The following is a 15,983-nucleotide window of genomic DNA, read 5'->3' on the forward strand; positions in this document are numbered from 1 at the left end:
TTTCTCTGCGTCTTAGTTGTGCTTTCCAGTGCCTCATTTTCTCGTCGACGACGATTTCCCTTTCCCCATTCCCCCGTTCGTTTTTCTTACCCCAGTTTTCCTCGAGCACCCCTCGGCGCGAAAGCGCGAATGCTGAAGGGCGTGGCGTATCGACGCTTTGCATCTCACGGATAAAAACTGCGTTTCTCACCGTTGCTTGGTAAAACAACGATTTATTTATTGATACTTTTTTTACGTACATATAATCTTCACTGATAACATTTACACATTTTTATTTGTGCTCTGATTGTTCTTTTTTTATTATTATTTTTCTTATTGTTGGAAAGAATGACATTTTTATTCTAATGAATTTATCTACTTCGTGTTAAAATACGTATCAAAATTATTCTAATCTTATACGAAGAACGCCACTCAAAGAGATAGAAGTATTCTTTATTTAACACCGCCTCGGTATAACTTACATAACTTGCGCATTTTAAAGAGGAAATATATTTCGATCTCCTTTTATTCAATTTACAAAGTTACCGCTACGTTAGAAAGTTTCGTATTCCTCTCGCACAACCTTATAACAATAAGAAGAAGAAGAAGACAACGACTGCATCGGGCACACCGCCAGCCAAGTCAGGGGCGAATCACCCCCATAACGTGAGTCACCGTGCAATGGGGCTGAAGTGGAAGGAGACGAACTGACGGAGAAGGGTTGCGGTTCAAATTTATGGTTCACTTGGAGTGTTATACGTTTACAGTCTGGTTACTTGGGTAAGAGATAAGAATTTCGCTCTATCTTTCTCTCTATCATAGCTGCTCATAATTATTATTAAATTAATAGGTCGAATTATATACTGCTTTTTTCTAATTGGATCGTCTCGGACGAAAAATATCGCCGCGAAAAAAGATTAACTGCAGTATCATAAACGTTCCAAACGAGCATTATATCGTATTAGAATATTCATTACATCATATAAAATTAGTTTTCAATATCATATGCAAGCAAGTTGTTCGAAATTCTTTATAATAAATTATTGGTACATTCAATGATCTTTTTATATATTACTGATGAGCTGATTCTAATTATATCCGAGAACATAATCAGTTCTTACAGTTTCATTTATTTCACAATTAATCTAAATCCGAATCGAATTTTGACCTAATATAGCTTACTTATATAATTTTAATAGAATCTGAAATCAATTGCAGAAAAAAAGTATTTAAAACATTCGAAATAATTTAAGCTTCAAGTTGATATGAAAAACGAGACAACCAATAATGACAAATAAATCACGAAATAATGTTATGATTGGAAATCTGATAACATTTTTATGACCGACATTTCATGCTAGAAGGAAGCCTATTAATAATTAATAAAGCAGTAATTTCCTTTTGCGTTACTAAGCGACATGGAAATATGACTCTTCGTTCCTTTCGATGACCAGTTCATTCGATAACTCGCTCGTTGGTCAATAATTAATTTGAACTGCGAGTCGCGGGACATAAACGTTTATCGTGCCTCGTTATTGAAATAAACGCTCACCGTTGTTGTCATCTCGAGTCGGCCGAATGTGAATTATTATTTTCCGAGGGAGAGAGAGAAAGGCGTCGCATAATAGCGCTATATCGACTCCGCAAAGTCATAAAATCGAGGTTTCATTGGCGGTATCGGATATCGGCCAACCGACTGCATTTGCATTTATACATTCATTATGTGCTCTCATATGTACAGGGTATCGTAGAATCACCGCTATTTATGTCGACTGACAATTCTTTGGTCAATTCATCTTTTTATAGAATATGAAGTCACTCTTATTATTAGAAGTATTAGATATATTGAGATTAAAACATAAATTGTCATACAAAATTAGAGAAAAAATTACATTTTTTATTCGATATCAAGAGTTGTAATAAAATTTAAGATATTTTTTTTTAAATTGTGACAAATCAAATTTTGACTAAACAAACTGTGCCTCAAAATTAACAAATAAATGGATCTGAAACACCCTGTACATCGCTTTGAAGTACACAAGCAGTTCTTGTCTCAATGGCAAAGGTCGCGCGCGGTTGCGATAGCGGGCGATTCGATTTGTTTTTCTCCGCGAAATCAATCTCCGCGGTAATAATATATAAAGAGTAATGATATACAATTGGAATGTGCAATATGATTCTTTAAAGGGGTCGACGTCGCGTTGACCCCTGAGACGATTGATTGAAAATTCCCGAGAATATCAATGCTTTCCCGTTTGTTTGCATTCGCAGAACTTAGATTACCGAAAAACGATATATGTACGTCGATGGCTTCCGGCGAAAAATCCTTCTAAATTAGATCACCCTAGAACATTAATCCTCGCTGCAATTGCGAGAAAGAAGATTGGCAGCCGCTGATCCCTCATGATTAATTCATTCTGGAAGCAATTAAACGGAGAGAGGACAGTCTCTGTCTGTTCTTAAATGCACGTTGATCCAACTCCTTCCGTTATTACCATAAGGTCGCATTAATTAAATAATTATTTCCATTTAGCTCGTGCAATCTCAAAGAAACATAATTGGAAGCATTCAGCAAAAGTACGCATTTAGAGAAAAAAATCAATATTATCCACGTGCAAAATTTTTTAATTATATACGTGAAATTTAATTGAATGAGAAAAGCAATATTATGAAAAATTATATAAAATCAGAATCAACATCTCTACTTATTCTTTGAAAAAGAAGGAATGCATATTGTTGTTTCATAATGAATACGCAACTTCCGCCTATTCGATCGTCACGTTAGCGAATGAATAGCGTTTAGGCCAGATATTAGGTGGCGACGTTAATGCCAACAAAGAAGAAGAAGCCTCGTCATTTTGGCCCTGAAATAATAATATGAGCCTGCCCGCGGAGTCTCGGCGCGTTGAAACAATATTTTCATAAGGGCGTCTGTCCGTCGCGTCGTAACCCAGAATCCCGGTTATAATATCGTTGTTTTTCGACCAGCCATCTCTCATCGCTCCGGAACGTTCCGACGTGCTTCGGTCACCGACATCTCGTTGTGGATCGATCTGCGGAGAGGTAAATGCGCCAAATCTCGCGTTCCAGGAGAGCAGCACGAAACGGCGGAACCCGAAGCTATAGAGAGAGTGTTTTTCGCGAGTGTTTTTCATACAAAATTTACGTACAATTTTGTATGAAAAAATCCTCATCCGTATAAAGCGTGTGTACATATATCTGTCGTCATTTATATAGCGCAACCAAAATATGCAGAGTTTATAGGAACTGATAATTTCGCGAGACCGTCTGCTCGGCGGAGCAGAGAGAAAATAAAGCGTAACGAAGTATGTTCGCATATGCGCTACACGTCCTGTGTCATATTTTATCGTTCACTGCGACACTCGTGCACGGTTATTCGAGCGAGGGTGGCGACAGTTGGACACTGTAACCCTCTGGGTGTTCCCGATATGTATCTCGCCTAAGTATGCTAATTTTTTCCTGCCCTAGGAGACGGCGCGCATTCGTTCGATGACGCATAATGAAGGCATCGCAGAGATTGCATCGAGGCTTATACGATCGCAAAAGTGCATATCGTAAATATTTATACAATTTTTTGTTTCTAATATTTTTGCATGCATCAAATGTTTTCTTCACACACACAATAGTTTAAACTTTGATCCAAATTTAAGCTATTATTGAAAAACCAGCCCTAAATCTCTTATATTTTATATAATACTAATTTTCATATCTCTTGTACTTTATTTAAGTTTTCAGAAAAAAATTATTCTCGGATATAAATATCACAATTTGATTTGAATAAGGTATATAATAACTAGCCAGAGTTTCGCGACTTTAATATCGCATTTATAACAGCAAAGTATTCAACTTGTGACGAAAACGTTAATTTCGCTTCAAGGAAAAGAATTTCATTCTCACCGTACAATTGTCAATGCGTATTTAAGACTTATTTCGCACAGCCAGCAAGGAGCGATATACAGTATATTAGTCATACGCAGTCGCCCGTGTCTTATGAGATAAGATACGTTACTGCGCGGCCGCATTATCGGGATGAATTTACAACGCCGTTTGGCGATCCGCACTTCACGTGCGTGGACCATAACGAACCTGTTAGTGCAGAATGCGCTACATAGTTACGGCGCCCACACACAGCGAGTACGGTTTTAGCCAGCAGCATCTCATGTGCGCGACCACCTTTTTTTCCCAAATAAATCTGAAAGCCGACGATATCGTACACGCGCAGAGTCGTATCCGATCGTTTTAGCGAACTTTTAGCTAAGTTAATTAACGGAACGACAAAGACGTCAAGACGTCAAAGTGTGGTATAGACAGGAAACGACCCTTCGCAAATAGACGAGATGGCCTTCGATCGATTGAAAGATATAAGATTCAATATCCTATGGCTTTTTCCAATAAGATATTTATTTACGAATAATAATAATTGACTGTTTAGATTTTTATGACGTTTCATTTATCGTTGTTTACACTGTGGTTTTAAATATTTAATTTTCACGTTGATAGACAATCGAGACGTGTATAGCAAATCTGTATTCACCCCATTGAAAATATTTCATTTTTCGGTGTAATTTCATACATTTAATTGCATACTACGCGACGTGGAAATTTGTTAATTCGATAATGACACACAGTTTGAACAGTTTTACATTTATTCATTAATTGTCCCCGAAACTGATAGTACATACCCGCGAGAGCATATCGATATGCATTTTGTATTGCCATAATATTGATATTATTTAAATGAATATTAAATTTCATATATATATATATATATATGTATGCGAACGCTTTTGTATACCAAATTGGATAACTAAAATATCGTATGAAACTTAACAGCACATTGATATTCAATTTTCATCTCATCAATGTTTGTCTACATTCGTGCCCGAGAGCAATTCCATTTCACGCATCGTCAATCGGTCGTTGAGCTTCTCGGGATAAACTGCAATCGATGTCTGCGTCGTCCTCTTCCCGTCTCGGTGAAAGGACGAGAAAAGGAGGACTAGGAAAAAGTTGACGATTAGGGATTTCCCTATACGTTATGTATGCATGTGCTCGCATATGTTTGAAACGCTTTCATCTCTCGAGTCTGCGAGTTTACCAGAATACATGGAAGGAGACTCGCATCCGTTTCCGTCTCGTATATAAAGATGTTCACAGCATAGCTGTGCAACGTCAGTCGGAGTTTTCTCTCCGCCTTCGAGTTTCTCAATTAAAGAATTATCGAAATATTTACTCGGTGTGTTTGTAATTAAAAAAAAATAACATTTATACCCGAGACATGAATATAATCAAAATGACGTATCTCAAGTGACTGAAGGAAACTAATGTTGCAATACTAACAATACTCGGATTAATGACTGTAATTGCAAGACACTAATCAAGACAAGAGTCAAGTCAGTGATTGAGTTTGTACTTTGGAAACTTTGGCCCGGATTGCTGTTTCTCGCGTCATCGTTGTGTCGAGTTCTATCCTGTCTTTGGTATTCCGAGCCTTCGACCGGAGACTCAACCATTCGAGACTCGAAAGTCGGTCCGAGATTAATTCAGTCCTTCCGAACACCTACGTAGAAATGGAAGACGGTAATCCGACACTCGGTTGTCATCCCGACAGGAAACGGACGGAGAAGAAGGAAGAGGAGACGTACGCGCGAGCAGGGAGAGTGTGACGAGCGACATAAACTTGCTCGGCGACGACTGGGGAATTCGCTCGTCGATATATTTTATTGTCGCGCGGATCGTAAAAGAGCGAGAGACGCGTCTTCCGCTCGGCGTAGGTATATATATGTCCACTTTACGCGACGATTATAATAATCGAGGGACGCACCCCGGGGGATTATTGCCGCATCTCGTCGCGGCGGACGCGTTTTAATCCACATCGGAAACGGCGACGTCGGCGGCCGACGATAAATCGAATACCGCATTTCGAATTAGCGACGGGAGCCGGCGGTGCCCTGGCAATCGTTGCGCGATGATTGCTTTCGATTTGATCCGATTTCGAGCGCCGACGAGGACGAGGACGAGGACGAGGCGACGGGGAGGCGAGAGCAGAGAGAGCGATGGGGTCGCGCGGCCAGTGTTGCATTTGCACGCTCCATAAACGATTAATACGCTCTCTCGTCACGTCCCACGTGTCGGGTAACGTTGCAACCTAGCGCGAGATCGGCAGTTCTCTCTTTTCGCGACGGAAAGGTCCTTCCTCTCGAAGCCGATACTCTTTTCGCCCGCTCGAAGGGTTCCCATGTGAATATATTGTCCCACTCACATACTCGGTGACAATTCGTAGATTTAGATATTCTGATACTTATCGCATGTATAATCTGCAGATTCATTAAAGAAACATGCATACATACATCGTACATTAATTATTTTATTAAAAAATGTACGAATGTATATTTTTCTTGCGACATTGGCTTCTTTAGTTAAATGTAATCTAATATATTAAAAAATGAATAAAGTTTGTCAAGTATTTTATGATAATTAAAACAATAAGAAAAATAGAAATGTTTGATAAAACGAAAACATGTGTGACACATGGTTTCTTTAATTTATCTAAATAACAACACGTGTTCATATTTGATATAAAATGCAGCAGTTGTTCTATGAATTGATGATAACGCCGAAGGTTATTTTTTATATTGGACCAATGGTTTTTGTACATACAATCTTGTTAAATTGCATTCACCTACACTTATTGTTAGCTGAAATATTTTAAGAGTTTAATATTTTTAAATAAATGGAAAATCTGTCTCTCTTTTAGCTTTTTTTTTCAAATACATACACACGATACACATGCAATATATATGCAATAATGGTTATCAATTCAATCGTAAAATCAATAATCTGAAAATACCAAATATTAATCTTTTGGCTACTTGCTCTTAAAATTAAAATTGAAAAACGTGCAAAGAGTAAATTGACGTTTCCATGCGGAAAATTTGTAAGGGGGGAACTATGGTTTTATCCCTAACATTTCATACGTCTTCATGAACCGAGCTTACGCATACAGATCCCTGACTTCGAAACAAACAAATCCAATCGATCCCGAAATAGATGTCGAAAGCGATGTGTAACGAGGATGCAGAAGGTTGTTGGATGGTAACAACGAGGGGGAAGTTGTGGTACGCCATTAACACCAATTGTGGTTTCATCAATTTTCATCCGCATGGCTTTTGGACCGATAGCAAAGGTGTCGAGCGTGACGCTCGGCAGAGTGACGATCTTCTGTCAACTACGTTGATAGCTGTATTCTATGATCGTATCAAGGACAATCACGATTATATTAGTGAACGGACACGATCAATAATTATTTGGCAGCTCCCAGTAGTCCAGAACAATTAAGCTCGTGCAGTACCATTGATTCTGATATTCCGAAGGATATGCTATTAAAGCAACCGTATAGTTCATAATTTATTAAACTAGGTAGTATCCTAGTAACAATTAATTAATTGATCGATATATTAATTTATTAACAATGTCTATGAAAATACATCGCAATCGTAGAAATGGATGATCTCGTCTGCCATGTGGATGAATTTATGTAATAGTATGACGCGCATTATTAAAAAAAAAAGTCAATTAGTCAATTCCACGAATAACGTTAAACTTGAACATTAATTAACGCACGCGTCGGGAAAGTTCCGAGTTTTCGTGTGCCGCAATATTCCGCTCGTTAGTTCCCGACGATAAACAACAAACTACCTTCGCGTCTCGCGGTCCTTCGTATCTTTCGCACGTCGCCGCGTTACTTCTCGGCGTCAAAGACGACGGTAATTGCGCCTCCTGCGCAATATGCGCTACTTACGTATCTCTTAATTAATTCGTGCCACGACCCGCGTCCGGGGAATTATTTTCACATCGCCAAACGCGCACCCTCTCGTGGTCCCCCGCTGCTCCGTCATTTCGCCCTTCTCTCCCTTACTCGCGATCCATCCTTACGTCGTCCTCGCTCTTCGTAAGAGACGCTAATAGCCGCGACATCTCTCTCTCTCTCTCTCTCTCTCTCTCTCTCTCTCTCTCTCTACGACGGCGCAGTTTGGAGTTTAAGCGGAATTCGCCGTCGAAGGAAGCTTATCTAATAGTCACGGCTGCCGCCGCTCATAAATCAGGTAATATCAAACACCTACAACTTATTAACGACGCGACGCTGTGACATTAAAGATCTATCTCTTTACCTAGCAGTCGTACACCAGCAAAAGTATCATCTGTTGTAAACGGTCATGTATGCTGTATCAGAGATTCTTTTTGTTAATCTGCTTCAAAAATGGCAGAAAATGAAATATGATAATTCTATAAATGATCAGTGCAATACGTGTATCAGCTTATATATAACATAGATAATATATATGCACGTATATTGTAAAACAGCATATGAGTTTGAAGTGGTGTCGTATAATTTATTCAAACATTGTATCTCTCCATAAAACGTCGAACGTATCTCGCTTTAGTATTTTTATTAATCATTAGTGCATGAGCGAAATAATAATTTATTGCAAGATGACATATAATAATAGAATAACATTAACATTTTTGATAAGAAAAATAAAATAACATGAAATAAGAAATATCTCCTTTCAATAATAATGTGGCTTTAAATAATAGCAGTACAAATCATCGCTTTACATATATTTCACATTCTCACGTGTCACGTATCCTTCAAGATTTATTAAGGTTGTATTAAATGGTGAGCTATATTAATCCCTAATATCACAAAAAGCACATATACATATATTTAATTAATTCACATTCCGCGAATCTTTTTTTGTATGCCGCTCCCAAAGAAAGATATCTGATGTAATAATATTGTAAATATCAATAAATTCATATTAAAAGAATGGAAAGAATACTCACGTCATCGACGATACGAATAAAATTTCTCATCGTTTCTCCACACCATCGAAAACGATAGAAGGCTAACGGCTTCGACGACATTCTTGCACGGTGCATCTCTTTCGAGACGTGGCACTAATTTTATCCCGTTATGCTTGATGAAGCGAGCGACACGTGGCGATATAAGTATCCCTTAAAACTAATGAAGTATGATGCACGTAACGCGATGTCCTCGTCTGTATAACGCGCTGTCCTGTTATAATATTATTTTCGTAACAGCTTTATTTTACCTGTAAACATCGCGTAGTATCTTATTTCGGAATTCTTGGCAATTTCTGAAGCAACAACAATATCAAAATTATTAGATACAGTGTCAAAATTATTACACAAATGTGCATTTTAAATTATGTTGCTTGAAATATTTTCGTTTCTTTCATAGGTCTCTTCATTTACATTGAATCTCATCGGAAAAGTACTTTTCGCCAAATATATATCTCTGACAATATTTGATCAGCTTCGCAAAAGCTTTAATTCGTCTGCCATCAAGGATAATTCGAGGATAATCATTTTTTAGTTTAAATCTCAGTTGCTCGCAGATCGGTTGCCGCTACCAGTGGAATCCTGTCTGACAATATTGATTCTCATCGGCAGTAAGGCACCCTGAGCGATGCCGTAGTGTTCGTATGCATCTTTGCCGTAAGTCATGGTCATCTCCTCGGTTTGGTGAGCAGGTTTATTTACGTTTGACGACGAATTCGCCGGTGAGGGTGACGAGGATGTGCCCGCGATACTCTGCAGAGCGTTGAAGCTCTGCATCGCCAAGTGAGAGGCGGCGGACATAGCGAATGCGTTCGTCGCTGTTGTAATTTGCGACGAACTTTCGATTCGGCTAGGAAGAACGTTATTCGGATGCTGGGGCTCGGCCAGAATCGCGTTAGCCGTCATCGACATCGCGGATGCTCTATCAGTTCGAACGGCAGATGGAACAGCTGATCTAGTCATTCGCGATGACGTAGCGACAGAGGTATTGTCAGCTCGATATATCATCGGATGCGGCGTTCTCGTTGATGTCTTCGTTGACGTTTGAGGAGATGGGCCCTCTGAACTGGTTTCCGGGGTTTGCAAAACTGTCGCGGATTGCGTCCTCCTCGCCGAGTCTCGATTTCGATTCTCGGTCGATCGCGCGTCCGAAAACGGCGCGGTGTGAGCGCGATTCTTCCTGGCTGGGATTTGCGGGCTCATCGGAACTCTACTTTCAGCTCTGGCTTTAACTGTGTCCGGATCGCTCGACGTAATTTTCGGTGGTGACCGTTCAGCCGAGAAAGCAACAACCGCAGAAACCGGTAATTCATCTCGAGGACTATCGACGTTAGTTTTCGCGGAAACCCTGGTGTTTTGGCCGTTGGCGCTGAGCACGGGAGATCGAAGATCGCCGGAGGGTAAATTGTTCGTCGTTGACGATACGTCGGAAGTGGTAATATCGGTCACGATGAGATCGCGCGTCTGATCGCTGTCATTTCTTACAACGGCGAGACTCGGATCGCCATTGGGGAAACTGGCGAAGCGTGCGATCGTTTCTCGTTCCTCGGCCACTTGAGGAGCAAAAGGTATTTTCCTTTCGATGGGCTTTACGGCCACTTTGTTTTTCGACGCGGCTCTTCGGGCCGGCGCGACCCTGCTGTCTCTTCTATTTCTAAGATCCTTCGTCGTGACGCTCGGACGTCTCTCCGGGAAATGTCTGCCTCTCATGGGGACCGGCTCTGCCTCTTCACTCTCGTTCCCCTCGTTGTCCCCGTCTTCATCTTCATAGAATTCCGAGTCCTCGTACATATCCGACTCGTCTCCCTCGGTCTCCTCAACGATCGCGCTGGCCTGTATCCACTCCCTGATGCGATCCTTTTTCTTCGAACGGTCCACCGTCGTCTCGATGCCATACGTCGTGAGCGTATGGAGAAGCTGATTCTTCTCCTCCAAGGAACTATGGAAGCTGTACATAGACGGACAGAGCTCGTCTCTCTCGTCGGCGCCGCCTGCGGGAATATAAAAAGGAACGTCGCATAAGACATTTCGATATATCGTCAACAATGTCGCGATGCAAAGCCAACTCACCGTTCAATGCTTTTTCGGCCCCGAGTTTCGCCAACCATCTGTCCTCCAAATATTTATTTACCTCCAGCACGCTGATCGGCCGCTTGTCAACCTTTGGATCCAGCAGCCTCTTGAACATTCTTCGAAAAATATCAAAATGTATGTAAAGCGAATTAATTAATTTTTTAAATTTATTTACACGTTCTGTATTATAACAGAGCGTGGTTGTAATTTAAATTTAAATATTTTATTGTTTGTCACACGAATAAATTAAGTGCTGGTGACAATTTGACGAGATGATTGAATAAGAGAATAATCTAGTCTAGAATATAAACTGACAGCTATATAACTGCATTAAATTAGATATTCTTGGAATGCACGCCGATTGTGGCGCTTAATCTCGCATTCTCTCTCTGATTCCCGAGTAGTAACCCACCTCTGCGCCCGCGAGCTGATCAGCTGAAATAATTTCGGTTTCTTGGCGATGTTGAGCGTTGCGTTGTGCCAGTTTTGATACCTCGTGTACCGCGGATCGTCCAAAGCCGCCTTCTGCCACGGCAGGCATCCGGTCAAGCAAACAAATAGGACAATGCCGAATTGCCAGACATCGTGCGACGTGCGAGCTCTGAAAGTTGTCCGTCCGTTGCCGTTAGAGTAATATATCTTTGATAACCGAGAGCTATACGTTAAGTATCATTCATACGACGCACGAGAGCGCGGTTTTCTCCGCGGATGTCACGCTCTTGACATCTGACCAGAAAATTATGCGTTCGTTTAAACAAAGAAAAATTACAAAAGATTCAAAAGAAAGTAAAAAAATCAAGCAAATATTTTTTTGCAAAAGATAGAGCTACGAATACGTCAAAGAGATTATACATTCTTTTCTTAATGTATACATATTGAACAGCATCATCATAATATTTTCCGAAAAAATAACTTTATTTGTCTCTACTCATCAGTTGATTTTATCTTCTGCTCTTCTCTATCTCTTGACTTTCTTTTTCTCTTTAATTTCTAAGGATATATATATCGCGTAACGTTAATGGCGCATGTGTAATAATTAATCACAGCATATCACAGTATAATTACTTGTACGTCTCGTCAGTGTCGATCTGCAATACCTCGGGCGGCGAGTACGGCAGCCACTCGTTGTGCCTTCGCACGACGGTGTTGACCCGCCTGGTCTCGCCGAAGTCGCATAGCTTGATACGCGAAAAGTCGCTGCGAAACACGAGTATGTTGTCGAGCTTGATATCGCGATGCACCAGCTCGCGGCTGTGTATGTGATGCACCGCGGCAGCGAGTTGCCTGGCCACCCTCTTCGCGTGAAGCTCGCCCAGCCCCGTCTCTGTCACGTTTGACGTGAGATCGCCTGAAAATCGATGACTAAGGAAAACCGCGTCTAAAACGTATTCGCGTTATACAAATGCGAATGCCGCTTCCTCGCTTTCTGTTACGACAATCACTTGAAACTACATCGTTTACTTGCGATAATCGATGAATTATTTGAAGCCATTGTTCAGTCTCGTTTGTATATCATAACTATACAGTGAGAAGTACTCAAGTTCAGTTTCGTTTCAAGGAAAACAAAGATTAATGTCGCTCTATAATTTTTGAATTTAAATGGAGCGTTACAGATTTAGTAACAACAAAAAAATTTATCTTTTAACAAAAGTATCCTTAATTGATTTTCTTTTCAGATCTGCAATATATTTTTCTTAATTGCGATAATTAAATAACTTGAGCTGTGATTCTCGCGTATGATTTTAACTATTTGTCAAAATGAGATAAACGTTATATAACTTACTCTTAAGTAAGAAAATAAATTGCACTAGGAATTCGAGCGTAAAAAACTTAAACTCGTTTAATTTGCAAGATATAAAAAAATCCAGAGCGCGCACGTGCGAGCGAATAAACATTAAAAAATTCTCTCACCGAGCGGAGCGTATTCCTGACTAAATACGTAAAAGCCGGCCGTCTCGAAAGCCACGTCGTAAGTAGTTATGACGTTTCTGTGCGCCGACAGATGTAATCCATAATGAAATTCTCGAAAGAAGTCCGAGATGCCGGTGTACGCCTTCGGTAGCGCCTTCAGCACCATCTCGGTTTGCGTACTGCGGTGCTCGGTCAGCAGGATCTTGCCGAACCATCCCTCGCCGACGATCTGCAGGATGTCGAACTCGTCTATCAGATTTACCTGGTCCAGAAAGTGGTTATTTCTCGAGGCGTTGTCCTGCATAACGCGGTCGTGAGATCGATTCACGAGAGTCACGTCGTTACTGTATACGAGAATCCCGAGGATGAGGATATCTAGGCACTTTCGCAGTCGAGGCGCGACCGATACTCAAACCCGAGAGACCGAGCTTTGGAATAACTGAAGAATCCGAGCTTCGGGACAAAGAATACGAGCGCGAGCACGCACGACGGTGTCGCAAGGGAAATACAACTCCGAAGGGAGACGTAGGGATCTCGCGAGCACGACGGCGTTATCCGCGCCGCAAGCTGAATACAACGTCGACGTTCTCCATTCGGCGCGGATCTGTACGCAACATCTATTTTTACTCCAACGCACGCTTCGAACACACGTTTCGATCCCAATGCGAACCCGACACGCTGCGACTGAGACGGTTTCCCCTTAACATGGTTTCATTGAACCACATATCTTACTACAACGCAAACATTATCGCCTTCCGAACTGATAGATAAGGAGCGAATAAAAATTGCGAGAATTTTCTTAAGAAAATAAAATTACTTTTTATTCTAATATTTTTTTGAAGAAGCGATTAAATGTCATAATTATAAATATTGTGAAAAATGTATTTAACGCTCAAGAGTACTCGCAAAAATAATTTTAATTAAAAATAATTTAATTAATTAATTAAAAATAATGAAAAAGTTTTAACTGAATAGTAAAGTTCTTAAGCTCTGCGTCATCATCAAGAAAGTGATCACAGAAAAACTATGAGTCTGATTCAGTATTAAATATGTACAAAGTCACAAAGCAATCCAAGCGAGCGACGACGAATCACGGCAAAACGTCGTCGTCGTCATCATAGATCTTCCGTTAGGAAAACATTGATGCAATGCCAGACATAGGAGAATGGCCATTAGTCGAGCGAGCATAATGAAATACTGCTCGTTCGCGAATCCTATTTCGGGATTCTCAATGTCTCGAAACTGGAAAAGTTTCGTCTCGGTCGTTGTTTAGGCTTTATTCTCGACAGATGCGTCCGGGCTTTAGCGAAATCCGATTGCGACCGATTTTCATAAGAAATACGATAGAAGAAAAGGAAGAATGCATTACCTTCTCGAGTTCGAATTCACGTATTCTGTGAATGGATCCACCGATCGCCTTCTTCATTCCGCTCATCTCGATAATCTAAATCGTTCCTTTTTATCACGAGAATAGATTTCACTGTTCGATATTTAATTGTGGATTGCCAGCGATGTCTTACATCTTGTCGTTTATGAATTTTTGCGATATCTCACGAGTCATTGCCCCGCGTTTTGAAAAAATTCCGCTTCTTGAAACGCAGCTAAAAGATTTTTGCAAAATATTTAATCGGCTTATGAGAATAACATTATGACTCGATATAGAAATAATAAAGATTATGCAAAGCTATGATATATCGCGTGACAAAAGGATTGTTCAATGCAAATGCGCAATAAAGAGATAAATAGAATTGAAGGACATGAGAATTAATGACGCGATTTTATTCCCAATGAGAAATTATTAATAGCTCGAAAAATTGCTATTTTACGAGTGCATTCTGTCGGTGCATCTCATTAATCAAATAAACGCCGGCTAGTATTTTTATACCATGTACAATTGTTGTGCAAGACGCCGGGCGAAAAAAGCTACAAGTTTTACAAGGAATCTACACGCCGTTTATATATATATTTTATTTGGCAAATTGCATCATCGACAATAGATAGAAGATGAACGTTTCTAGCAATTGGAAAGCGAACGTATTTATGCGATTTGCTGATGCACAAAAGCATTGCAAAATATTTGTGAATAATAAATCAATTATAAATGGTATTTTTTATTTCCGGTCATCTTTTATTCGCACACAATGAAAATAAAAGTATATATGTGTGTGTCTTTCCCGCATTTTTGACAAAATATGCATCGACTTATTAAGACCTACGATATTAAAATTATTTGACTTTTATAAAAGGCAATAATATCGAATTAGATTAATCAAATCCAATTCTTTCAGCTGGACAAATGCAAATTTTATCTGTCATTATTTTATTGTTAGATTACTATATATAAAAGTCACTACGTCCGCACTGTAAGAAAAAAACTTTTAGTACGAAAATTGACAGAACACCTGCAATGAATGCATTTTATTTAAATTCCATACATAGGCGTATAAACTTACGATTGATAAAACTGGCAGCGAGTTGATTTTCCGTCTTTCTCGTTCTCGTTATTTATGTAAGTGCCAATTTCCGCATTTCTCGTAATTAACAGAAACGCGAATTCAGAAGTATAAGATTGTCCGTATAAGTTTACAGATCGCGTGCTTTCAGGTTTATTCACATGTCGCAATTCAAAGAAAAGAAAAGCACACAGTACGTGAAAAAACACAATTAATACCAACAAGGAAGTGCACGTTTCTTCCCGAGAAGAAAAAACACATGCGCGAGTAAAACTGTCGCTTTAAAACGCGAACACATGCATGCGTGCAAGGCGAAACTGGAGAGAATCCACGTGAGAATATATTAATATATCCTCTTTTCTCGAAGAGGCGGATACGTCGCGCTCGGCCACGCACCTCGAACGATTTCCCGACTGATCCACCGTGTTCGCTGCACTGTTTGCCCGTCTGCAGTATTTATAAAACGCGAACCGGAAAGCGCGGCTGGCGAGCTGATCTTGGCGCCTTGCCTTGGTTTGCTCGCGCGCTTGCTAAGGGTGCGCGTAACGTTGTATTATATACTTTCGAAACGAAGGACTATTCTATTAGAATTTTCCTACATTTTTTTTTTTTATACCATATTCTATCATTTTTTAAAAGAGTTTTAATTAAAAGTACATTTAATCAATACTAAGTGTATTT

At 40.0% G+C, this 15,983-nt stretch overlaps 1 protein-coding gene across 3 annotated transcripts; it reads right to left on the minus strand.

Moving 5' to 3' along the window:
* Positions 1–8,568: 8,568 nt before the first annotated feature.
* LOC145941794 (uncharacterized) lies at positions 8,569–15,738 on the minus strand. Of its 3 annotated transcripts, none has more exons than XM_083048094.1 (7): positions 15,303–15,738; positions 14,219–14,450; positions 12,850–13,111; positions 12,004–12,286; positions 11,351–11,539; positions 10,936–11,054; positions 8,569–10,856 (listed from the first exon to the last, which is right to left on the minus strand). In XM_083048094.1, the coding sequence occupies exons 2-7, from the start codon at positions 14,282–14,284 to the stop codon at positions 9,409–9,411; spliced, it is 2,367 nt and encodes a 788-aa protein (XP_082904220.1). In that variant the 5' UTR covers positions 14,285–14,450; positions 15,303–15,738; the 3' UTR covers positions 8,569–9,408. The 3 variants fall into 3 exon arrangements, with proteins under 3 accessions (XP_082904220.1, XP_082904221.1, XP_082904222.1); XM_083048095.1 differs by having other exon boundaries at positions 14,219–15,210; XM_083048096.1 differs by lacking the exon at positions 14,219–14,450.
* Positions 15,739–15,983: the final 245 nt, after the last annotated feature.

This window comes from Prenolepis imparis, unplaced genomic scaffold (assembly GCF_030444845.1).
Source record: "Prenolepis imparis isolate NDT839.2.m4 unplaced genomic scaffold, iyPreImpa1.0 SCAF_10, whole genome shotgun sequence".
Lineage (NCBI taxonomy): Eukaryota > Metazoa > Arthropoda > Insecta > Hymenoptera > Formicidae > Prenolepis > Prenolepis imparis.